Raw genomic sequence first — 25,093 nt, 5'->3', positions numbered from 1 at the left:
TTTTTTTTTTTGAGACGGAGTCTCGCTCTGCCGCCCAGGCTGGAGTGCAGTGGCCGGATCTCAGCTCACTGCAAGCTCCGCCTCCCAGGTTCCCGCCATTCTCCTGCCTCAGCCTCCCGAGTAGCTGGGACTACAGGCGCCCGCCACCTCGCCCGGCTAGTTTTCTGTATTTTTTAGTAGAGACGGGGTTTCACCGTGTCGGCAGGATGGTCTCGATCTCCTGACCTCGTGATCCGCCCGTCTCGGCCTCCCAAAGTGCTGGGATTACAGGCTTGAGCCACCGCGCCCGGCCTGGGCTGTGATTCTTACCCAGTAACATCATCTCCCCGACACTGCTGTCATCTTCCTTCTCTGAGGTGAGAGTAGGATCCAAGCTCACACATTCTTCCTGGCAGTGAAATACATTCAAATCCTCAAAGACCACCAGTTCCTGAAAGAGCAAGAGGCCCCTTTCATCTTAGTAACTGAGGTTCACTGACAGCCCTACTGGTAACAAAACCTGACACACAAAGATCAAGGGAAGGGATGGCAAGAGGGACCTATAAATCCCACAGAGGTGCAGCAAAGACAGGACAGCCAGGCTGAGAAGGGCTCAAGGAAAAAGCAGAAGAAAAACACCCAAGAAGGCCAACTCCTAAGAATGTGTTTTTACACACACGTTGGCCAAGCATGGAAGGTGATGGATTCAGGCAGTGAATGGGAAAACCAAACCCACCTCAGGGTTAGCTTTCAAATACAGAGACACTGTCTCTTGTTCCTGTTGGACTCCTTTGGGCAGAAGCTTCACCAAGGGACGAGGATGCACTGGGGAAAGAGGAAGGTGTTGTTAGTGAAAAACTCAGTGATTCTAACACAGAGACTCCCCATACCTTGAGGTCAGGCTGTCCTCATTCCTTTGACAGGTAACTCATGGCCTTTTCTGCTCCTGTGAGCCCTTATGGAGGTCAAGCCATAAACTCTAGGGTCTTGAACCCATGGCATCTCCCTTTTATGAAAATAATGACCTCTCTAAACACCTTTCAGAATTTCCCATAGAGTATTACTAAAGGAGAGCTCCGGGCAATGTAAAGTGTGAAGATGCCCAGAAAAAGCAGAAAATTTCTAAAATTCCACATAAACCTAAGTCAATAATTCATCTGATTTATCCCAAAAAGATATTTCCCTCAGAATGTTTGGGTAAAACCGACACTACAGAAAGATGCACACTGTTTATTGTGTGGCTTTACCCACACCCAGCACTTGAGAAGAATTTCCTCTTTCCAACACTAGAATTGACTCCTTTTTCAATATACACCATCCTAATTTGAATTTATAACTAACACAGAAGCCTATCTTAGACTCCAGTACCTCCTCTTCCTCTTCTAGTGAAACAAGCATGTGCTTCTCACCTCTGTTCTGAAGGCTTGAGCTCACATCTTTCATAATAACCAAGGTCTCCTTGACTTTCTGACTGGGCTGGACCAGGCATGGCTTGGGCAAGAAGGTGAGGAAGTGCTCCAGCACTAGCTGGTGGATGGTCTTGGGCCCATTAGTGGCATCTCGAAGTAGGTCTTGGCCCAGCTTGGAGTCTGGTGGAACTCTCAGTATAAAGGAACGCTTTGGCTTTGGGGGCATAGGAACCACTTTTGCAGCCATCATGCCTTGCAACCACACACCACACTCGTTTCGCGGGGCCTCCAGAGCCACCTCTTACTAGAGGAAATCTGCCAGAGAGCCAAGCTGTGGACAGAGAAACCAGGGATTACCCACAAGACCAGGAAAGGCATTACTGCACTCCAATATGTGGCATGGGTAGTGAGGTTACATGAGATCTAAAGAAAATGACAGCTGGGGTTAGGAAATCATAACTGAAACGCAGTATTTGAACAAGATATGCTTAGGAAGATGTTAAAGGAAGATCCTGAGAATAAAAAAGAGACTCTGCAAACCTCAAGTCCAAAGGCAAGGGAGTAATGGCGGGGAGAAGGCCAAGGTCCAGCCTTCTGAGAAATACAAAGTGTGGCCAGGTACCGGTGGCTCACACCTGTAATCCCAGCACTTTGGAAGGCCCTGGTGGGTGGATCGCTTGCGTCCAGGAGTTCAAGACCAGCCTGGGCAACACAGCAAGACCCCGATTCTATAAAAAAATAAATAAAAAATTAGCTGGGCGGGGCGACACAAGTCTGTGGGTCCTAGCTACTCGGGAGGTGGGAGGATTGCTTGTGCCCAGGAGGTCGAGGTTGCAGTGAACTGTGATCGCGCCACTGCACTCCAGTCTGAATGACAAAGCGAGACCCTGACTCTAAAAAAGAAAGGAAAAGAGAAAGGAAAGGAGGAAGGGAGTCAGGGAAGGGAAAGAAAATAAAAGGAGAAAGAAAGAAAAGACAGAAAGACGGTGTGTAAAACCCACCAGGAAGAGGTTGAATCAGGTCTGGAGAAAGAGCAATGGGCTAGAAGACAGGAAATCTGGGGTCAATACCGAGGACATCCGCCTAGAAGCAGGTTGGTCACTGAAACTGGCCATACTGTACCCCTCGAACCGAAGCTCCCTCCGGTGCCCTTTGGGCGGGGAGGCGGTTGGTGACTCTCCCGGGGAGCAGACGCAAGGCCGAGGAGGGGTCCACACACCGCCTGCCGACTCCTCTCCGCCGTCAAAGCTCTGCTGAGAGCGGCAGGCGACATCCCACTAAGGCCCGCCGGGCCAGGCTCACTCTGGGGCCTCTTCCGCTGGTCAAGGAACACCTTTACCGTAAAGCTCAGCGTGCGCCCCTGCCTGAGGCGCTCACCAGGCTCCCTACCCGGCCTTTCTCCCTCAGCAACGGACACGCTCCGTTCCCCAGAGGCGGCCTCAGCCTGGTTCCCGCCCTCACGGAGCCCCTCACCTCTCGGGGCCTCTGCAGCCCCTGAGCGTTTGCTGGGGACGGCTCAGAGACTCAGGCTCCGGGAGAGATAGAAAAACTAGGCGCGAGCGGCCGAGCCCGCCCCTCGCCCTTCCGAGTGCCCTCACAGGTCACCGGCGACAATTCGTTCGCGCCCTGACCAGTTGAGGAGAATTGCAGGGACGCGGTGCCTTCTGGGAGGTCGGGCGCTCTGCAGCCGTCACGTCACAACCGGTGCCTTGTTTCCGGTGCAGAAGCCTGGTCTCCCCGTTCAGAGCCGGCAATCTGCGCTTGAGACGGTAACGCTTGAGACGGGCCCGGGGCGCTCTCAGGGCCGGAGGGAGGCCAGGACGGCTGCAGCCTGTCTCTCTGTGGCTCTGCCTGGAAGACGGAAGGCAAGAGGCTGGCTCCAGTCATCCATGACGGGCTGGCACTTCTCCAGCTACGGCCAGTCTAACCCCAGGGCCTCCTGGGAAATGTAGTTCGAATGCAAACAACCAATGGACGACCGTCAGGCGCGGCGGTTGGGGCAAGGCAGACCCCCTCCAACCCCCCGTCTCCCCCACCCCAAGGCTTGAAGGAAGCGAGCTCTCGGACCGGAAGATCAAGACGCCTCCGCGCGTTTCCGCCTTTTACTGCGGTTTTCCAGTAAAAGGACTGCGGAGGCGGACAGGGTGTGGCCGGCATGGGACTCCGCCTCTGCTCTGGTGACTCCCATAGGTTAGAGCTGGGGCACCTACGTTGCCACCTCCAATTTTCTAACTTCTACTCTGCTGTCCCCACCGGCCGTCTTGTTTTTAAAGGTATCTTAATTGCCCTTCTTGTACTGTCTCTGTTCTCAATTTCACCTTCCTACGGAGGCCGAACAGAATTTTGTCTTTGTGCGTTGTATCCATACTCGGTTCGTTCTCCAGTGAGGCATTGATCAGGGTTGGGACAACTTGTGGGCAGGTGTGGCCTTATTTCTCGATGTAACACCAGCCTCCAGAAAGTTGACAAAAGTAAAAATATAAATGAATACTTCTTAAAGTTCATTACAGCTGACTAATCGTTTAATGATGGCTTAAAATATGTCACAAAGAAACGAGTATGAAAACTGTGTGGCACCAAGACATTCTAGAAAAATAAGGAATATCTGCCTTTTCAGATCAAAATTTACTAAAAAGGCTCCGTTAATCAAAGCAGTATGGTTTGAACTATAAGGCAAAACAGATAACCGAGATGTCTTGAAGTAAAATATAAACGTGTGTGATTGTATTTTTTAAGAACTTTTTCTTGACTCTGTTAACAAACAAGAAATAGACTGGAAGATAGTTGTAAAGATTAGCTACACAAAGGATTAGACATTCCCAAGACGAAATGAACTCCTGCCAACTGACAAAATGCAAAGGCAATGAGGAGCTCTTCCCGAGAGGGTGAAACCTAATTGGTCATTAACATTTGAAAAGATGCTTAACCACACTACTAGTCAAGATTATCACTTTTAAAGGGACCAACATTTTTCACCTATCAAACAACGAAGGTGGAGAAAAAGGCACTCCTTTTACTGGTAGTATAGTGTGTGAAGTCATCTTGTAATATATATTAAAATTAAAAGTACACATACGTACTTTTTGACCTTCACAATCTCATCTGTGAATCTGATGTCTACAGATTTCTTGTAGAATTCTTTATAGTGACAAAAACTAGCATGTTCATACGTAAGGAAATGAGTAAATTGGTGCATTCATACTCTGGAAATTACCCAGCTATGAAAAAGAATGGATTGGAACTATAGGTACACCTGGAGGGATGGCCATAAAATATTACATGAAAAAGTTTCAGAGCTACATATATCATGCATAATTATATTTTTGGAACAAACAAAACACCTATGTATGTGTTGAGGGATACACATTAGACTATTAAAATGGTTACTCATGGGATGGCCAGGCGCAGTGGCTCATGCCTGTAATCCCAGCACTTTGGGAGGCCAGAGGTGGGCTGATCACTGGAGGTTAGGCATTCGAGACCAACCTGGTCAACATGGGGAAACCCCATCTGTACTAAAAATACAAAAATTAGCCAGGCATGGTGGCGGGCACCTATAATCTCATCTACTTGGGAAGAGGGTGAGACACAAGAACTGCTTGAACCCAGGAGGTGGAGGTAGAGGTTACAGTGAGCCAAGATTGTACCACTGCATTCCAGCCTGAGTGACAGGCGCACCAGCCTGGGCGACAGAGTAGTAAGACTCTGTCTCAAATTAATAAATAAAATAAAAATAAAATAGTTACTCATAGGGAGGGAGTGGAAATGGAGAAAAGGGGGAGATTACACTTTTTTTTTTAATTGTGTCACTTCATTTAATGAGCACATGTCAATTTGGTAACCAAAAATAATAAAACCTTAAAAAAAAAAAATAGAACAATAGGCTGGGCGTGGTGGCTCATCCCAGCACTTTTGGAGGCCGAGGTGGGCAGATCATCTGAGGTCAGGAGTTCCAGACCAGCCTAACATAGTGAAACTCCATCTCTACTAAAAAATACAAAATTAGCCGGGCGTGGTGGTGCATGCCTATAATCCCAGATACTCAGGAGGCTGAGACAGGAGAATCGTTTGAACCTGGGAGGCGGAGGTTGCAGTGAGCTGAGATAGTGCCACTGCACTCCAGCCTGGGTGACAGACAGAGCGAGACTCCATCTTGGGAGGCGGGAGGAGGAGGGGAAGAAAAAAGAACGATAAAGATTTTTTTTTAAATTTGATGGAAAAAAAGAGCAATAAAGATTTTTTAAAACAATTGGATGGAATCCTGTTTTTAGAATCTAATTCGTAAAATAAATGACATAAATGGATTTGAAATGATACCATAAATTAAGGGTGTAAACACAATATATATCTCTATAAATGCCTTTTAACATGAAAAGATGGCTACCGTCACATACAATTAAAAAAATGAAATGTAAAAGAATAATTACAAAAATAATATTCAGAATTCTGAAAGCAAATTAATACAATTATTTAAGAGGGCAATATGGCACTTCCTATTTTAAGAAGTAAACTTTGGCCGGGCACAGTAGCTCAAGCCCGTAATCTCAGCACTTTGGGAGGCCGAGACGGGCGGATCACGAGGTCAGGAGATCGAGACCATCCTGGCTAACACGGTGAAACCCCGTCTCTACTAAAAAATACAAAAAATTAGCTGGGTGTGGTGGCGGGCACCTGTAGTCCCAGCTACTTGGGAGGCTGAGGCAGGAGAATGGCGTGAACCTGGGAGGCGGAGCTTGCAGTGAGCTGAGATCCGGCCACTGCACTCCAGCCTGGGCAACAGAGTGAGACTCTGTCTCAAAAAAAAAAAAAAAAGATGTAAACTTCAGGCCGGGCACGCCTGTAATCCCAGCACTTTGGGAGGCCGAGGCGGGCAGAGGTAAGGAGATCGAGACCATCCTGACTAAAGCGGTGAAACCCCGTCTCTACTAAAAATGCAAAACTTAGCTGGATATAGAGATACGCACCTGTAATCCCAGCTACTGGGGAGGCTGAGGCAGGAGAATCTCTTGAACCAGGGAGTTGGAGGTTGCAGTGAGCCAAGATTGTGCGACTGCACTCCAGCTTGGGTGACAGAGGGAGACTCCATCTCCAAAAAAAAGGTTAAATCATGATATGTTCATACAGTAGAAGCCAATGGAACCATTAAAAAGAGATAAGTGAAAAGGCAAGTTATGAAACAGTATGTATAATAAGTCGTTTTAAAAATAAAATATTAGGCTTTTTTTTTTTTTTTTTTTGAGATGGAGTCTTGCTCTGTTGCCCAGGTTGGAGTGCAGTTGCATGGTCTCAGCTCATTGCAGCCTCCACCTCCCAGGTTCAAGCAATTCTTTTGCCTCAGCCTCCTGAGTAGCTGGGACTACAGGCGTGTGCCACCACACCCGGCTCATTTTTGTATTTTTAGTAGAGACGGGGTTTCACCATGTTGGCCAGGATGGTCTCAATCTCCTGACCTCGTGATCCACCCACCTCGGCCTCCCAAAGTGTTAGGATTACAGGTGTGAGCCACCGCGCCCAGCCTAGGCTTTTTTTTTTTTTTTTTTTTTAAACTGGAGGAATATACAATAACAAGAATTAACAGTTGCTTTCCAGGCCGGGCGCGGTGGGTCAAGCCTGTAATCCCAGCACTTTGGGAGGCCGAGACGGGCGGATCACGAGGTCAGGAGATCGAGACCATCCTGGCTAACACGGTGAAACCCCGTCTCTACTAAAAAAAATACAAAAAACTAGCCGGGCGAGGTGGCGGGCGCCGGTAGTCCCAGCTACTCGGGAGGCTGAGGCAGGAGAATGGCGTAAACCCGGGAGGCGGAGCTTGCAGTGAGCTGAGATCCGGCCACTGCACTCCAGCCTGGGCGACAGAGCGAGACTCCGTCTCAAAAACAAACAAACAAACAGTTGCTTTCCAGAAATGTTGGCCAGGGGGCAGGAAAAAAAAAAAAGAGAGAGAGAGTTAATATTGGTTGTCTCTCAGGAGTAGGATTAGAGGGAATTTGTCACTTTTTATGTTTTATAAATCCATGCATTTTCAAATAACGAGTGTTCCTTTTATAGTTGAAAAAAACCGAACTATTTGAAAGGTGAGTTAATTTAGTATCTGATCATCTAGGAGTAAAACTAAGTGAAGAAAGAATTTCCTATTTAAAAGATCTTGAATGCAAATCAGAACCAAATGAGATACCACTTCACACACACTAGAATTACTATAATAAAAAATACCATAAAAGTGTTATTGGTGAGGATGTGGAGAAAATGAAACCCTCCTGTATTGCTGGTGGGAATGTAAAATGGCTTAGTTACTCTGGAAAACAGTTTGGCAGTTTTTGTTTTTGTTTTTTGTTTTTTTTTGGAGACAGAGTTTCCCTCTGTCACCCAGGCTGGAGTGCAGTGGTGTGATCTCGGCTCACTGCAAGCTCCGCCTCCCGGGTTCACGACATTCTCCTGCCTCAGCCTCCCGAGTATCTGGACTACAGGTGCCCGCCACCTCGCCTGGCTAATTTTTTTGTATTTTTAGTAGAGATGGGGTTTCACCGTGTTAGCCAGGATGGTCTCGATCTCCTGACCTTGTAATCCACCTGCCTCGGCCTCCCAAAGTGCTGGGATTACAGGCATAAGCCACCGCGCCTGGTCAGCAGTTTCTTAACATACTTATCATGTGAACAAGCAGTTCAATTTCAAGGTGTAAACTCAAGAGAAATGGAAATGTGTGTTCACACAAAAGCATGTTCACACTAGCCTAAAAGTAGAAACAACCCAATGTCCCCTAAGTGATGAATGGATGAACAAGAATGATATATACATGTAATCATATAATGGATTATTCAGTGATAAAAAAGGATAAAGCATTGACACATACTACAACATGGATGAACCATGAAAACATACTAAGCAAAAGAAGCCAGTCACACAAAAAAAAACACATATTATATGATGCCACTTAACATATGTCCAGAATAGGCAAATCCATAGAGACAGAAAGTAGCTTAGTGGTTTGCATGCTCTGGGGAATGGGGGAGAGTGGGGAGTGATGCCAATACATATAATAAAATGTTCTGGAACTGGATAGTGGTGATATTTATACACACAATGCATATAATAAGAAACACTGAATTTTCCACTTTAAAAGGATGCATTTTATGGTATGGATTTAGAGCGCCATAAAACCACCACTAGGCAGGGAAATTTCATCCGACAGATTCAAATGCGTACTATCTAAAACATCTATGTTTTTGTTTTCCTTTTTTTTTTGAGACAGGGTCTTGCTCTGCTGCTGAGGTTGTAGTGCAGTGGCACAATCTCGGCTCACTGCAGCCTCTGCCTCCAAATCTCAAGCAATTCTCCTGCCTCAGCTTCCCGAGCAGCTGGGACTACAGGTGCTGACCACCATGCCTGGCTAATTTTTGTATTTTTTGGTAGAGACGAGGTTTTGCCATGTTGCCCAGGCTGGTTTCGAACTCCTGGATGCAAGCGATCTGCCCACCTCCGGCTCCCAAACTGTTGGGATTGCAGGCGTGAGCCACCACACCCAGCCTAAAACGTGTATGAAGAAGTACAGCAAACAACAAAGTTCAATATGTAGATTCCAAATAGCAAGTATTCAGAGGAACTGTACAATTTCCATAGAATGAAGCAAAAAGCAGAAAGTCACATGGAAAAATTCACAGCCTCCTTAACAGGTAATGAAATAAAACAGAAGTAAGGCCTCATTACATCCCTATTAAATTAGCAAAAAAAAAAAAATATGGTGGTCATTGCTTTGGGCATGAAATATTTTAAAAATATTTGCAAAGGATGGTATGGCAACCTGTAGCAAGCATTATCAGATATTTCACATTCAGGAACCATTTTAGGAATAACACAGGAGAAAAAATATGTATATGGTGAGGTGGGTAGAAAATATACACAAAGATATTCATGAAAAGCTTATAACAAGGGAGAATTGAGAATAACACATGACCCACCACAGCGAACAGCTAAGCCATAGGTCACGTGAACTCTCCTGGGATGTGGATGACTCTTGTAAAATAAAACTCCCTGAGGAAAGCACAGCAAGTTTACCTCCTCTCATCATAGCCATGGAGTATCTGAGTCCAATCTAGACTCTAGTAGTGAAAACAGAGGAGTTGGCATAGAAGTTTGGAATTTAATCTTCATTTGATTTTGTTCTTCTTACATCCAGCTTTTTTTGGAGACAGGGACTCACTCTGTTGCCCAGGCTGGATTGCAGTGGTCCATTCTCAGTTCACTGCTGCAGCCTCGATCTCCTGGGCTCAAGCCATCCTCCCATCCCCATCCCTATGACTAATTTTTGTATTTTTTGTAGAGACGGGTTTTTACCGCATTGCCCAGGCTGGTCTCGAATCCCTGGGCTCAGGCGATCCACCTGTCTTTGCCTCCCCAAATGCTGAGATTACAGGTGTGAGTCACCATGCCCGGCCCCTTTACATCTCTTTAAATGAAGGACAATGCACGGGATGTGTGTGAAGTAGAACCTAATATTCCACAACCCAAGATTTTCCCATACAAACCAAGACTGAATAATCTGACACTTGGAATACATGCCAAATGTTTTTCCATACAGTAGTCCCATCTGCTTCATGAAATGCAGCCGGGAAATGGGATTCCACAGTGATTGAGTCACAAATGCAAATGACCAGATTTTCTAAATTTTTTATTCATGAGGCCCAGTCAATTCTCTTAAGAATCATGGCCAGGAGGTCGGGCACGGTGGCTCAAGCCTGTAATCCCAGCACTTTGGGAGGCCGAGATGGGCGCATCACGAGGTCAGGAGATGGAGACCATCCTGGCTAACACGTTGAAACCCCGTCTCCACTAAAAAAAAATACAAAAAACTAGCCGGGCGACGCGGCGGGCGCCTGTAGTCCCAGCTACTCCAGAGGCTGAGGTAGGAGAATGGGGTAAGCTCGGGAGGCGGAGCTTGCAGTGAGCTGAGATCTGGCCACTGCACTCCAGCCTGGGCGACAGAGCCAGACTCCGTCTCAAAAAAAAAAAAAAAAAAAAGAATCATGGCCAGGCATGGTGGCTTATGCCTATAATCCCTGCACTTTGGGAGGCTGAGGTGGGTGGATCATCTGACGTCAGGAGTTTGAGACCAGCCTGGTCAACATGATGAAACCTCATGTCTACTAAAAATGCAAAAAATTAGCTGGGCATGGTGGCAGGCGCCTATAATCCCAGCTACTTGGGAGGCTGAGGCAGGAGAATCTCTTGAACCCGGGAGACGGAGGTTGCAGTGAGCCAAAATTGTACTACTGCACTCCAGCCTGGGCAACAAGAGCAGTCTCAAAAAAAAAAAAAAAAAAAAAAAAAGAATCATAGGCCGGGCGGGGTGGCTCATGCCTGTAATCCCAGCACTTTGAGAGGCCAAGGTGGGTGGATCACCTGAGGTCAGGAGTTCAAGACCAGCCTGGCTAACATGGTGAAACCCCCATCTCTACTAAAAATACAAGAAAATTAGCCTGGTGTGGCATGCGCCTGTAATCCCAGCTACTCAGGAGGCTGAGGCAGGAGGATCACTTGAACCTGGGAGGTGGAGGTTGCGGTGAGCTGAGATAGTGCCACTGCACTCCAGCCTGGGTGACAAAGCAAGATCCCGTCTCAAAAAAAAAATCATAGTTCATTAATCCAGGTACACAAATACTTCTATCCCAATCCAGTCTGCTTGTGTTTCTCTAGACTTCCCATGTCCTCAAGACAAAAGCAGAGAGAACCAGGGGACATGTCCTTGCCGTGGGGTTCTGAGGGAAAATGAGGGCCAAATCTTCTGTTCAGGAGCACCTGAGAGTACCATTCAGCAGGGATGGATTATGCAACGACCCTGTACTTCCTCCTCTGAAATCCATGGTGTGTCATCAGTACATTTCTTCAGCGGATTTACTAATATGTTCGTTCCTAACTTAGCTCTGCTATAATCGGGTAGGCTCCATGGGCACAGTAACTATTTTGTTATTCGTTGCATTTCCTGTAGCGGCTGGCACCCAGGCGGCATTCCGTGACTGCTGAGTATGTGAATGCAAGATACAAGGCCAGAAGCTGGAAGAGAGATGCAGTGTTGGGCATTCAGTCAGGCCCCTGACCACCCACTGGACAGATAGTCAGAGGAGCTGTGTTCTTCCCTCCATCATGTGTCCCAGGGCTGAAGATAGGTTGAAGGGGCTCAGAGAAACAGCAGCCGGTGAATGTATAAATGCAGGATCTGGCTGTCACGTTGTAAAAGGAAATGCTTCCAACTCTGTAGTTCACAAAGATGCCCACACGCTTGGGAGGCACCTTTATTAGCAGGCGGGTTGGAGGAACACTGGATGCCTGGTACTTATTTTCCTTCATCATTATCACCACCCAGTAGCCATTCTCTGGTGACAGAGTCATGTTCCCTTTCCTGCTTATGGATGCCTTGCAGGCTCCCAGGATCCACGCTGTCTTGTCTCCGACCTCCACCTCCCAGTAATGGTGGCCGGAGAGGAAGCTCGGAGAGCCCAGAACAACGATGCAGCTGTCAAATCTTTGCGGGCCATCAGGCAGCCTCTCCCGCTTGTTTCCAAGTCTAACACTCTTCAGATCATCAGAGACGATGAGGTTGGGGTAAGCGGTTTCTGCATCCAGAATCACATTAACTGCAAAGAAAATTTGAATACCTAGCTAGGGGTCCGTGGGCAACATCCCTACAGGGTTATCCCCACCTGCAGGAAACAGGGACAGGGCAGTTATTCTCGAACGTGATAGGGGAGAGCACAGGGATCCAGCAGGCCAGGGCCACTTGCCTTGATCTGGGCACTTACCGGCATGTGCCTGAGCACCAATCAGCTCTGGAACTACAGAGAAAAATGAGATAGGGAAAAAAGTCCTGAGCGTTTGTATTCAGAGGGGCTAAATTACAATGTCCCGACAACAAGGAAACACAAGGAACCCCCTGCTTAGGGCCCTGCATGCTATGTTGGGTATAATCCCGTTCCTCCCAGGAACCCAGGTCATGTTGGGGACTGTGGTCTAATGAGTCAACTCAGCCAGTGAGTCATGCAGTCATGCACAGAGCCTGGGGGGCCTGCCATGACCTTTCTCCTGCCTTTGCTCTAGGTGTTTTTGGGTTTTTTTGTCTTCTAAATAGGGCCCCTCAAGTCAACAGCACAAGGAAACACTGCAACAATCCCAGGCCAGCACACACCATTACCGCTGGACTCACCATTGAACATTTCCATTTCTGAACTCAGGGTTTCTAAAATGTGGGAAGGGGAACAGGGAGAAGCTGGAGTTAGGTCCCTCAGCCAGGGACAGATGGAAGAGAGGTCGAAGGCAGGTCAGCAAGACCAGGGGAGGAGGAGGAGGGAAGTGAGGGGCTCTGGGCTATGTGACTCTTAGGGAGGAAGCAAGCGTGCACCTCCAATCCTCTCCCAAGCCCATCTACCTAAGAAGCACTTTGCGCTCTTTTCCACAAACTCTAACTTCTGGAGGAGCAGTTGGATCTTCTGTTCCATCTCTTGAGGAGTAGTCCACCGTTCAGGGAGAGGCACTGTCTTAGCCCTAGAGACAAAAGACTGTTGGCCAGAGAGGGCTGGAACGAGGGGATGGCCCAAGTACCCGTGAGCTGGAAATGATCTACATTCTCCACAGGGCACACCTAGCCCAGCCTGAGCTACACAAAGAAGATTCTTCCCTGCATTCAGAGGTCTAAATGCTGGTCCTCAACTTTGGCCACAGATTGTCATGTACTGGGGCGCTTTAAAGACATGGATATCAAAACCACAAGGAGTTTTCAGAATGGACTTAAAATGACATTGATATTATCTACCAGAATTATCTATGTCAAATTGATTATACATCCCTTTATTTCTTTCTATTGAAATAAAAATGGTAGTTAATGAAAAAAAAAAAAAAAAAACAGAATAAAATACCCCTTCACATCCATTAGGATGGCTATTATAAAAACAGCAACAACAGGAGAAAATAGGCCAGGTATGGTGGCTCATGCCTGTAATCCTAGCACTTCAGGAGGCCAAGGCAGCTGGATTGCTTGAGCCCAGGAGTTCAAGTCCAGCCTGGGCAACATGGCAAAACCCTGTCTCTATTAAAAATACAAAAAAGTAGCTGGAAGTGGTAGCACATGCCTGTAGTCCCAGCTACTCAGGAGGCTGAGGTAGGAGAGTCACCTGAGCCCAGGAGTTGAGCCTGCAGTGAGCCGTGACTGTGCCACTGCTCTCCAGCTTGAGTGATGGGAATGAGACCTTGTCTCAGGAAGAAAAGAGAGAAAGAGAGAGAGAGAGAGAGAGCGAGAAATGGCTGGGCGCAGTGGCTCACATCTGTAATCCTAGCGCTTTGGGAGGCCAAGGTGGGTGGATCACTTGAGGTCAGGAGTTTGAGAACAGCCTGGCTGACATGGTGAAACCCTGTCTCTACCAAAAAAATTAGCTGGGCATGGTGGCATGCTCCTGTAGTCCCAGCTACTGGGGAGGCTGAGGTGGGAGAATCCCTTGAACCTGGGAGGCAGAGGTTGTAGTGAGCCAAAGATGACGCCACTGCACTCCAACCTGGATGACAGAGCAAGACTCTGTCTCCAAAAAAAAAGAAAAAGAAAGAGAGAAACAAGAAAATAAGTGATGGCAAAGATGTGGAGAAACTGGAGCCCTTGTGAACTGCTGGTGGGAATGGGAAGCAATGCAGCCCCTGTGGGAATCAGGATGGTGGTTCCTCAAAAAAAATTAAACACAGAATGACCACATGGTCCCGCCGTTCCACTTCTGGGTATGTACCCAAAATAACTGAAAGCAGGGTCTCAAATAGATATTTGTATGCCCATGTTCATAGCAACATTATTCACAAACCAAAAGTTAGAAAAAATCCCAGTGTCCATGAATGGATAAATGAAATGTAGTATGAACACACAATTGACTACTATTCAGCCATAAAAAGAAAATAAATTCTGATACACGTTACAACATGGATGAAGCCTGAAGACATTATGCTAAGTGAAGAAGCCAGACACAAAAGGACACTGGGATTTTGTAAAGCTGCCAGGTGATTTTAAGGCTTAGCCTCTTCCTGTCCCTTCCCTCCTCTTCCTGCTAGGCTCAACCCAGCTTCACTCCAAACAAGCTTCCCAAGGCCACCAGTAGGCCTGAAGGGGCAGTTTTTATAAGGTGAATTGCACGGGACACAATGCACTCGGAAAGTTTCTTAGGGAGCCTCCATCTTAGGATGGGCTGAATTCACCCTTCCCAGTCTGCAGCTCCACACCTGGTCAGCCTCCCTGCTGACCAGATCCCCTTCTCCCTAAGCAAATCCAGAGGCTTTGGGAACCTGCAGAAAAAGGGAGGAGTCTGGAATCACAGACCCCAGTGTTGGGAACATCTCCCTCCCAGGTCCCTTCTGGGACTGTGTCCCCCAAAATGCTTCCTGCAAGACACCCCAGGGTACACCATAGGACCTTGCTGTACCTGTGCAAGATGTCTCCGATGTCCTAGGAGAGAAAAGGAGGAAACTGTCCATTATCAGGCTCCCAGAGGCTGTGCTGATACCTGGCCTCTACTCCTGGGCTCCTGGACTTTTAGCTCCCCCCTGCACTTACCAGGGCTCCCTGCCCTAGGGTGTCAGGGGAAGTGGAGCACCTTTCTTCAATTCTAATTCTAACCACAGGGATTCAGGCATCCCAGGTGGCGAGGCCTGCAATGGAACGACCCTCAAGCCCTGCTGATCCCTTCTGGGAAATGACAGGGATCCCCTGGATGCTGGGCCACCCTGGGCTCCTGAGAGACTTCGTCAAAGGGGTCTGGGCACAAGAGGCATTGTGGGTCACCAAGACCAAGTCCTATCCTAGGCCTTAGGGGCTTTACCCACTGGTGCCCGCACAGTTGATGGCAGAGCTGAGAGTCTGAGGCATCCTGATGGGCACAGGGGACCCAAGAAAGCCAGGCCCAGGCACACCCACCTGCAGAAGGTCCCATTCCGACTGGCACTGCTTGGTCTCCAGTTCCCCAATCAGCGCGTCGAGCAGGGCGATGTCCTGGGATATGCGGGTGTCGTATGCCTTCCTGATCTGCCCGACCATCTGGCCCAGGTTCTCCAGCGAGGCCATAAAGACATACTCTTGCTGCTCCAGAAAGTGGTACACCTGCTGCAGCTTCCTCTGCATCCGCTGCTTCAGCGCTTCAGTCTGTTTCTGGGGAGCAGAGGACAGGGAGGTATGGGGGTCTGTGCTTTGAGTGGACATGTGTGTCCAGGAACCCCCGGAGGCTCACCTCCTGGAGGTGGATAAAAGGTGGGCTTATGCTGCCTCTTCGAGGCCTAGATTCCACAGCAGGAGGCAATATTGTCTGGAACCTTCCAGAACAGACTGAGCATGGCTGGGGCTAGCTCTGGGAAAATGTCCTCAAACCTGGTGTTAAGGTTTAACTGTGTCCCCTCCAAAATTTACATGTTGAAGCCGTAACCCACAGTACTCAGAATGTGATCTTATTTGGAGATAGAGTTCTTGCAGATGTAATTAGTTAAGATGTGGTCCTACTGGAGTTGGGTGGGTCCCTAATCCAATATAAATGTTGTTTCATAAAATGGGGAAATTTGGGCTGGGTGCAATGGCTCATGTCTGTAATCCCAGCATTTTGGGAGGCTGAGGCAGGTGGATCACCTGAGGTCAGGAGTCTCAGGCTGCTCTCACCAGCCTGGCCAACATGGGGAAACCCTGTCTCTACTAAAAATACAAAAATTAGCCAGGCACGGTGACAAGCGCCTGTAATTCCAGCCACTCAGGAGGCTGAGGCAGGAGAATTGCTTGAACCTGGGAGGTGGAGGTTGGAGCGAGCCAAGATTGTGCCACTGTACTCCAGCCTGGGCAACAGAGTGAGACTCCACCTTGGGGAAAAAAAAAAAAAAACAGAGGAGAATTTTAAAGTTAAAAGTGTTCTTGGCAGGTCGCGATGGCTCATGTCTGTAATCCCAGTACTTTGGGAGGCCAAGGCGGGCGGATTATGAGGTCAGGAGTTCGAGAACAGCCTGATCAACATGGTGAAACCCCATCTCTACTAAAATTACAAAAAATAGCCGGGCATAGTGGTGGGTGCCTGTAGTCCCAGCTACTCAGCAGACTGAAGCAGGAGAATCGCTTAAACCCGGGAGGCAGAGGTGCAGTGAGCCAAGATCATGCCACTGCACCTGGGTGACAGAGCGAGACTTCGTCTCAAAAAAAAAAAAAATTGTGGCGTTGTTCTCCCCTTTCCTCAATCCCATCTTTCTGCGACAGTCACCGGCATAGGTTGCTGTATACTATCTTCTGGTGAGTATGAGAAAGCATGACAGGATCCTCAGAGGTGACCCCTGCCTGCTGGGGGTGGTCTCCCTCTACAGGGATGAGTTCACCCTTGGCTGCTGGTTACCCCTCTGCACCCTGAGAGGAGGTGGCCATCCCTGCTGCCCTGTGAACCACAGCAGAATCTCGGGGACCCCTGCTCACTCTTCTCACCCTCCTCCCAGGGAAGGATGGGCCACCAGCCACGACTGTCCTTACCAGAAAGTTCACTGCCTTGCCCTCCCCATAGGATCGCTGCTCCTCCCCTGATTTTCTCAGCTCCTTCAGATGCTCCAGCTGCTTCTGAATTTGCTTCTGGAAAAACAGCACTTGTTGAAAAGCTTGAATTTGGCTCCTGCCATCTTTAGCTGGTGCCAACTCTGGAGGGGAACATCTCCTTCTGGTAGCAAGGCTGAGGGTGCTGCTGCCAGCAGCGTAGGAGGGGTGCTCAGAAAAGAGGAGGGAGGAATGGCCGCATCGCCAAAGGCAGCAGAGCTGAGAGGCACTTCCTCTGGGCTTCTGGATTTAGCCATACCTGAAACCAGCTCCCCCTGGATCTCTGAGCAACATAAACCTGTAACTCCCCTCTTTGCTGGACTGGTTTATATTGTGTTCTTGCCATTTCCAGCCCAGGAATGCTGGCTAATGCACCAACATCCCGGAGTTGTTGGGAAAATGAAGCAAGGCCCAGTGTGTCCAAGTGCCTGGCAGAGAAGGGCCCACAGGCAGGAAGTGCCTACCTTGTGTTCCAGGGCAGCCTCCTCAATGGGGCGTACCCGGTGGCCTCGATGCTCCTGACTCAGACTGCAGATGAGGCAGATGGGCTCACGATGATCCTCGCAAAATAGCAGCTGGACCTGCTTCATGTGGCGCTTACACTGTGGAAGGGGCTGGGGGCTTAGACTTCCCATGCTCTTCCTTTCATGGGAGGCCTGGCACCGGGGGCAGTCAGGTGAGCGGCTGCCTGAGGCCTGGGGGTGCCCAGAAGCTGCCTCAGGGCAGCTGCAGGAATCACGCACACAGATATTGCCAACAGGGTCTCCTTCCTGGGCGTGGCAACGGGGACTCGCAGCCTTGTCTGGTGGCCTTCCTGGGGACATGCAGTGGAAAAATCCCCAGAATGGCAAACCCAAGTTGTTTACACAGAGGTATCACAAAACACAGCAGAAACAGCCCTTGCCTGAGACGTGTGAGTTCTTGGTTAGACTGCCCACTTCCTAGCTTGTCCTCCTCTGACTTCCATCCAGTGAGGCAGCAAACAGGCCACTGGGCCTGAGAGCTAAGGGCTAGACCTCAGACATTCCTGAGACTTGGAATTCTTGGGCAATTATCCTAAAGACAGACCCATGGCCTTGTGCTATTCCTCCTGCACAGACATGGATCTAGCAGGTGATGCCAAGGAAAGAGACATTCTGACCAGTGTTCCTTTGCCGCTTGAACCTATCCCTGGCTGCCCATAACATGAGTGGAGGCTCCCAGGGGATGGTGACTTGTGTGTCTCGCTCCCAGTTGGATCCCAGCCCCTAGCAGAGTACCCGGCAAATGGTAAGCATTTGGAAAACTAGTATTGAATGAAGGAATAGACAGACCACTGCTCACATCTGAGTTCAGTAACCATTCAATAAAAGCAAAGAAGGGGCTGCGTGGTGGCTCAAGCCTATAATCCCAGAGCTGTAGGAGGCCAAGGTGGGAAGATTGCTTAAGCTCAGGAGTTTGAGACCAGCCTGGGAAACATGGCAAGAGCCCATCTGTACAAAAAATTAAAAAATTAGCCAGGCGTGGTAGTGGGCACCTGTAATCACAGCTACTTGGGAGGCTGAGGCAGGAGAATTGCTTGAACCTGGGAGACGGAGTTTGCAGTGAGCCGAGATCACACCACTGCTCTCCAGTCTGGGTGACCAAGTGAGACTCCATCTCAAAAAAAAAAAAAAAAAAAAGAAATAGAAACACACTCAATCCTTTAGCCCCTCCTCCCTCCTTACCTCACAGTGTCCCAGAAATTCATAGCACATCTGTAAATGAGACTGCTAGTAGCCACTAGAAATTATTCTTCCTCCTTCTCTCGTGATAGAATTAATTGTCCACAGGACTGCTTCCCTTCTTCCCATTGCCCCTCAAATGCCCTGCATTTCTCAGCCTCCTTTGCAGTTAGGTGTGGCTATTTGACCATAATATGACCAAAGGGATGTAAATGGAGGGGTCACAAGCAGCTTCTAGAAATTTCTAGAGCGTTCCCTAAGGGCTACTATTCCCCTCTGTTCCTCCATCTTGCTGCCTGACATGAGGACGTCACCTTCTGAGAGCACAAGCTTGAGGACAAACTTGGTGGAGCAGAGCAACAGCAGGACCCCAGGATCCTGGCCCACAGATCTGCCTGGGACTGCCTGTGTATCATTTATGTGAAGGAGGCACAAACTTCTTTTCTGTTGAGGTTACTGTTATTTGGGTGTTTCTATTATTCACAACCAAACATAATTTTAATGACTACCTCAGCAGTAGATAATTAGGACTTTAGCCAATAGGCTTTCCTTTCTGCTCAGAGAAAGGCAAATGGTAGAATCTCAACCCCATTATGACACATTGCTGTGAGGTTATTGTGAGAGACAGTATTTTTAACCAGTCTTCCCCAGATTTTCTACCTGGTGTCCACAAACCCCTTGGATTCTAAAGATGGACTTCAGAGTGTCCAAGAACTACCTGAAATTTGATGTGACATTTGTGAAGCTGTGCATATATGCATTTTTCAGGGTCTAAGCCTGCACCAGATTAACAAAGTGGCCCCAGGAGGCACCCAGGAATCCCAATTATATAAATACAGTGGGGATCCGGTGAAGTGGCTCACACCTGTAATTCCAGCAGTTTGGGAGGCAAAGATGGGAGGATTGTTTGAGATCAGGAGCTCGAGACCAGTCTGGGCAACATAGCGAGACCCCATATCTAAAAATATATATATATAATAAAAATAAAAAAAAAATACAGTGGGGATAAAAGAAAATTAGGGGGGAAGTACTTTAGTACTTTTCAGGTCACTATTCCTAAGGATGCTAGGTTTTCCAGATCCCAGGGTCCTTTCTCACTAGAAGACCCAGGGACTTCTGGATTTGAAGACTTATGCAGTATACCACGTCCTGTTCCCTCCCAGGTCTCAGGGGTCCCTGGACCCCCAAATCTTTTTTTTTTTTTTTTGACAGAGTTTTGCTTTTGTTGCCCAGGTTGGAGTGTAATGGCATGATCTTGGCTCACTGCAACCTCTGCCTCCTGGGTTCAAGCAATTCTCCTGCCTCAGCCTCCTGAGTAGCTGGGATTACAGACACCTGCCCCCATGCCCGGAAATTTTAGAATTTTTAGTAGAGATGGGGTTTCACCATGTTGGCAGGCTGGTCTTGAACTCCTGACCTCAGGTGATCCGCCCCCATTGGCCTCCCAAAGTGCTGGGATTACAGGCATGAGCCACCACACCCGGCCTGGACCCCCAGTTCTATTTTTCCTCTTTGAATGCTGTGATTTCTCCTCTCCAGCCAACAATGTATTAGAAAGTGTGTTCCACAGGCTGGGTGTAGTGGCTCACACCTATCACTTTTAGAGGCTAAGACAGGTGGATTGCTTGAGCCCAGGAGTTCAAAACCAGCCTGGGCAACATAGCGAGCCCTCCTTTCTACAAAAAATACAAAAAAAAAAACCCCAAAAAAACAAAAAACACCAGTGTGGTGGTGAGCACCTATAGTTCCAGCTACTCGGAAGGCTGAGGTGGGAGGATCGCTTGAGCCCAGGAGGTTGAGGGTGCAGTAAGCTGTGATCACACTACTGCACTCCAGCATGGGAGACAGACTGAGACTCTTGTGTCAAAAAAAAAAAAAAAAAAAGAAGGTGTGTTTCTGAATGCTGCCCCCACCACAAGCATGGAATTGTCACCTGGACAACCTCAATCCCCTCTAAACTGGTGGCATTTTTCTTTTACAGTTTTTCTCTGGTCTCTTTACCTATAGGGACAGCTGCTTTAAAAAATCCAGATGGCCTGGAGCCGCCTGATCCCTTGCCAAAAACCAGAGGAAGTTAAGATCAAAGCAAAACCAGTGCAAACTGGAACAGGTAACTTCCAGTTACCTTTAGATCATTTACACATCATTATAAGGCTAAAGGCCCCTCCCCTAAAAGAAGATGGCCAGGGTTTCATGTCCATGCGATGTAGGAAAAAGCACGCTGGGGACAGCGCCTTCATGTATGGAACCCTGCCCTGGACCTGCTTACCTACCTCCCTTCCCCTCCTGGGACTCTAAAATCCCCCTGCCTCCCATCCCTGGCAAGCAGATGCCTGCAGAGGTGAGCTCCCCTTCTCTATTCTTTGGCCACTGAATAAAACCTGACTGTCTTTTTCAATTGGACATTCTTTCTTTTTTTACCCCCCAAAATGTTTAAGAGACAGGGTCTTGCTGTGTTGCCCAGGCTGGAGTGCAGTGGCACAACCTCAGCTCACTGAAGCCTGCAACTTCCTGGCTCAAGCAATCCTCCTGCCTCAGCTTCTCGAGTAGCTAGAATTACAGGTGTGTGCCACCACACCCAGCTAATTTTTTTTTTAGTTTTGTAGAAGTGGAATCTCGCTACGTTACTCAGGCTGGAGTGCACTGGCATGATCTCAGCTCACTGTAGCCTGGAACTCCCCCTGCTCAAGTGAGCCCGAGCAGCTGGGACTATAGGCATGTGCGACTATTGTATTTGTTGTAGAGATGGGGTCTCACTGTGTTGCCTAGGCTAGTATGGAACTCCTGGGGTCAAGAGATCCTCCCGTGCAGGCCTCTCAAAGCTCTGGGATTACAGGCGTGAGCTATGGCGCCCTGTCTAACCTTTGGGTTTTTATTTTTTTAATTTTATTTATAGACATGGCGGGGGTCTCACTATGTTCACCAGACTGGTCTCAAACTCTTGGCCTCAGCAATCCTCCAGCCCTGGTCTCCCAAAGTGCCGGGATTACAGGCGTGAGCTATCGTGCCCGGCCAGCTGTTCTTTCTTTGCAGCCGATATAAAGTAGGAAAAAACACAATTTACCGGTGACCGAATGTTCTGGATTCCCAGGGCCTTTCTCCAGGTCCGCAGACGCCCCTCCATCCGGAGTGGGCCTTGCCTGAGCGCCTGTTGCCGAGTCCGGATTCGCAGCTGTCGTTTCCTCTACAGTCAGGAGAGTTTCTGGATTTGGGGGCGCCTTCTGCCCTGTGGAAATGGTGAGCTCAAGGCTTTTAGGCCGCTTCTTTCCCGAGGGCTGGTCCACTTTGAAGGGCCTGCACTCCTTCCGCCCCGGCGCGCCCGAGGAGCTGGCGTTCCTGCGCGGGGGGCCCTCGGCCTGGCCCCGCTCTGGCGCCCTGCAGGGGTTGGGGCCGGGGCTTCTCCCTCGGGTCCGAGGCTTGCCCTGCGGGTCCGGGCTCTCCGAGGCCTTCTCTCTGCGTTTGCTCGAGGGCTTCCTTGACAGCCCTGTCCCGGCCTCGGGCTGGCTGTACCGCAGGCTGGCAGCCCAGTCCCCGCACGACCGAGGGCCCTCCTTTCCCTCCTTCCCCTCCTTTCCCTCCTTACCCTCGGGGTGGTCTGGAGTCTTCAGGCTTCCGGGCTTGTTCTCCTCCAGGGAGCTGGACGCTGCGGAATCGTCTGTGCCATTTTCTTGTGTGGAATATTCTGGAAAGACAACCAGCTGCAAAGTCATGAAGCTGTCCCACGTTTAGGGCCCAAGATTCAGGGGAGAGGAGAGAGAATCCCCATGGATATTAAAGTTTAGAAATGGAGGAAAAAACGGGCCGGGCACGGTGGCTCATGCCTGTATTCCCAGCACTCTGGGAGGTTGAGGCGGGAGGATCACCTGAGGTCAGGAGTTCAAGACCAGCAGGGTGAAACCCTGTCTCTACTAAAAATACAAAAATAAGCTGAGCGTGGTGGCATATGCCTGTAATCCTAGCTTCTCGGGAGGCCAAGTTGGGAGGATCATTTGAGGTCAGGAGTTCGAGACCAGCCTGGCCAACATGGCAAAACCACGTTCCTACTAAAAATACGAAATTTAGCCAGACGTGGTGGTGTGCACCTGTAGTCCCAGCTACTTTGGAGGCTGAGGCATGAGAATCGCTTGAGCCTGGGATGTGGAGGTTGCAGTGAGCTGAGATTGCGCCACTGCTCTCCAGCCTGAGTGACAAAGCGAGACTCCATCTCAAAAACAAAAGTTCAGGACTTCCTAGACAACGGCAGTCAATTACCATTCAGTAAGAACATGCTTGATGTTGCTACATATTTCTCTCTCTCTTATTTTATTTTTTGAGACCGGATCTTGCTCTGTGGCCCTGATGTGATCTCGGCTCACTGCAACCTCTGCCTCCCAGGCTCAAGCGATCCTCTCACATCAGCCTGTTTTCTGTTTTTTCAATAGCTGAGAATACAGGTGTGTGCCACCACGCCTGGCTCATTTTTTTGTATTTTTGGTAGAGACAGGGTTTCACCATGTTGGCCAGGCTGGTCTCAAACTCCTGAGCTCTAGCAATCTACCCACTTTAGCCTCCCAGAGTGCTGAGATTATAAGTGTGAGCCACCATGTATTTCTCAAATAGTACTTTTCAAACGTTGTAAGCAGGACAACTGTTTCAAATAAGATCTTACACAGGTCAGCAAAACCCAGATTATACATTTCAAAAATAAAAATAAGCCAGGCATGGTGGTCCATGCCTGAAATCCCAGCACTTTGGGAGGCTGAGGCGGGAGGATCACTTGAGGTCGGGAGTTTGAGACCAGCCTGGCCAACATGGTGAACAGCACTGAGAAGATTCTATACCAACCCCGTTCATACGATTGCATAGCAATCCCTTTTTGCTAACCTAGAGATGTTTGTCTGACATGAGTATTAATCATAAATGAAGTGAAGAAGTCTCAAAGAATAGGTGCTCCAGCTCCTGCCTTTCCTGACCCTGACCTGCTTCTTTAAAACCCATTGGGAGCCTTAAGGAAGTTTACTAACCCAGTGCCAAAAGCCAGAGTGAAGGAAGGGACGTTTCTGAACTAAAGTCACCTGGATCTTGGTAGACCTGAGACTCCCGACCCCCAAGTCAGAGTGAGCTGCTCTGAGCTCCTGGTCCCTTTTCCCACAGAGCAACCAGCCCTCAGCGCTGGGTGAGGAGGCAGCCTGGGCCCGCTTACCCTGAACGGCTGCCCTGTGGAGCTCCTCAGCCAGCAGGCGCTGGTTGATGGCCCGCAGGACCTGCAGGGTCAGCCGCACAGCGTACTCTTCCCCGTAGTAGGTGACCAGCAGACTGGCCATCTTCACTGGCCTGGCTCTCTGGATCTGGCTCCGGGGGATCCTGGAGTGCTCCTTCTCCACACTGGTGTTCTGCAGCTTGAACTTGAACTTCTCAAAGTCATAGGGCACCAGCTCCTCCAGGGTGGACAGCAGATGGTCACTAGGGGTCTTGGCCATGGCGCTGAGCAGGAGAGGCTGGAGCCAGCTGTCTGGCTTCTGGCAGGAGAAGAAGCGTCTACCTTGGTGAGCAAGAAAAAGCAGGTTGTGAAATAGCGGAAAAGGCACAGGAAATGCTCTGTGTCTTGGTGGGAACTGAGACTAAGGGTAAGGGTGTGTCCATGCTGGCTGTGTTCTCTTCTCACAGGTTCAGAGGATTTTCCAGCTGGGAGGGCTCAGTGCCTTGGCAGACATGTGTCCCCACACCCCTCCCAAACCCTGGACCTCATCTCCACACTAGACCACAGACAGGTGGGCAAGTCTGCAAGGGAAGGTCTGGGATTGGATTCCAGACAACCCCTCCAATCTCCCTTCCTGCCAGGATCTGGGGCTGGCAGAGCGGGTGAATGGGAACAGAGAGGACTATGCTGAGGGCCAGCCCTGCTGGTCAACTGTTCTCCTCCAGACTCGGGGTTTCACAGACCCTCCAGAGCCAATGGCATGGGATGGGGGAAGGGGTGGGCAGTAAATACAGCCCCGTGAGCTTTGCCTTTCCTGGCCCAAGAAGGCAAGTGAGGCCAGAAGGGCACTGCCGGGGGATAACTCTTGCCACGCCATCACCCCTGTTGATCCAGTTCCAGTTGTCTGGTTCTTTCAGCCACATGAAGGGCTTGAAAAGCAATGCCTCGACCACCAGCCTGACTCATCTGTTCCCAGAGCTGACTCAGTTCTCACTCCCTGGAGCCAGAATGCCCTTCCGTGCACATTCACTGAACATTCTAGACAGTGTGCCAGGATGCTGGAGCTACAGGGGTGAAAAGGCACGGGTGTCCTTCAGCTCACAGTCTGGTGCAGGGCCCCAGAGGTGGCTTTGAAGCTAACAGAAGTTACATGTCGGGGGCTGGACGTGGTGGCTCACGCCTGTAATCCCAGCACTTTGGGAGGCCAAGGTGAGTGGATCACCTCAGGTTGGGAGTTCAAGACCAGCCTGGCCAACAT

At 49.2% G+C, this 25,093-nt stretch overlaps 2 protein-coding genes across 2 annotated transcripts in view; both read right to left on the bottom strand.

Moving 5' to 3' along the window:
• Positions 1–3,492, bottom strand: part of ZNF200 (zinc finger protein 200) — a 14,036-nt gene extending 10,544 nt beyond the window's left edge. Inside the window, exons 1-5 of the mRNA XM_025371480.1 lie at positions 3,425–3,492; positions 2,511–3,239; positions 1,389–1,719; positions 716–804; positions 310–430 (exon numbers count right to left, since the gene is read on the bottom strand). Of these exons, the coding sequence (XP_025227265.1) occupies positions 310–430; positions 716–804; positions 1,389–1,638 (460 nt within the window). The 5' untranslated portion in view covers positions 1,639–1,719; positions 2,511–3,239; positions 3,425–3,492. The remainder of the gene's footprint in view (positions 1–309; positions 431–715; positions 805–1,388; positions 1,720–2,510; positions 3,240–3,424) is intronic.
• A 7,520-nt stretch (positions 3,493–11,012) lies between these two features.
• MEFV (MEFV, pyrin innate immunity regulator) lies at positions 11,013–24,143 on the bottom strand. Its single transcript, XM_025371064.1, has 10 exons — positions 23,839–24,143; positions 21,721–22,338; positions 17,418–17,767; positions 16,897–16,992; positions 15,322–15,552; positions 14,831–14,853; positions 12,805–12,920; positions 12,583–12,615; positions 12,182–12,214; positions 11,013–12,016 (listed from the first exon to the last, which is right to left on the bottom strand). Exons 1-10 carry the CDS (start codon positions 24,113–24,115, stop codon positions 11,463–11,465), a joined length of 2,331 nt encoding a protein of 776 aa, XP_025226849.1. The 5' UTR covers positions 24,116–24,143; the 3' UTR covers positions 11,013–11,462.
• Positions 24,144–25,093: the final 950 nt, after the last annotated feature.

The sequence above is a fragment of the Theropithecus gelada genome, chromosome 20, assembly GCF_003255815.1.
Source record: "Theropithecus gelada isolate Dixy chromosome 20, Tgel_1.0, whole genome shotgun sequence".
Classification (NCBI taxonomy): Eukaryota; Metazoa; Chordata; class Mammalia; order Primates; family Cercopithecidae; genus Theropithecus; species Theropithecus gelada.
This window is presented reverse-complemented; position numbering and strand designations above follow the sequence as displayed.

Excerpts from the sequence above, each read along its gene's own strand:
- MEFV (XM_025371064.1), bottom strand. The coding sequence starts at position 24,115 with ATGGCCAAGACCCCTAGTGACCATCTGCTGTCCACCCTGGAGGAGCTG. Across the intron at positions 16,993-17,417 it reads AGGCTGCCCTGGAACACAAG|AAGCAAATTCAGAAGCAGCT; the intron begins GTAGGCACTTCC and ends CTGTTTTTCCAG. Across the intron at positions 14,854-15,321 it reads CGGAATGGGACCTTCTGCAG|GACATCGGAGACATCTTGCA; the intron begins GTGGGTGTGCCT and ends TTTCTCTCCTAG.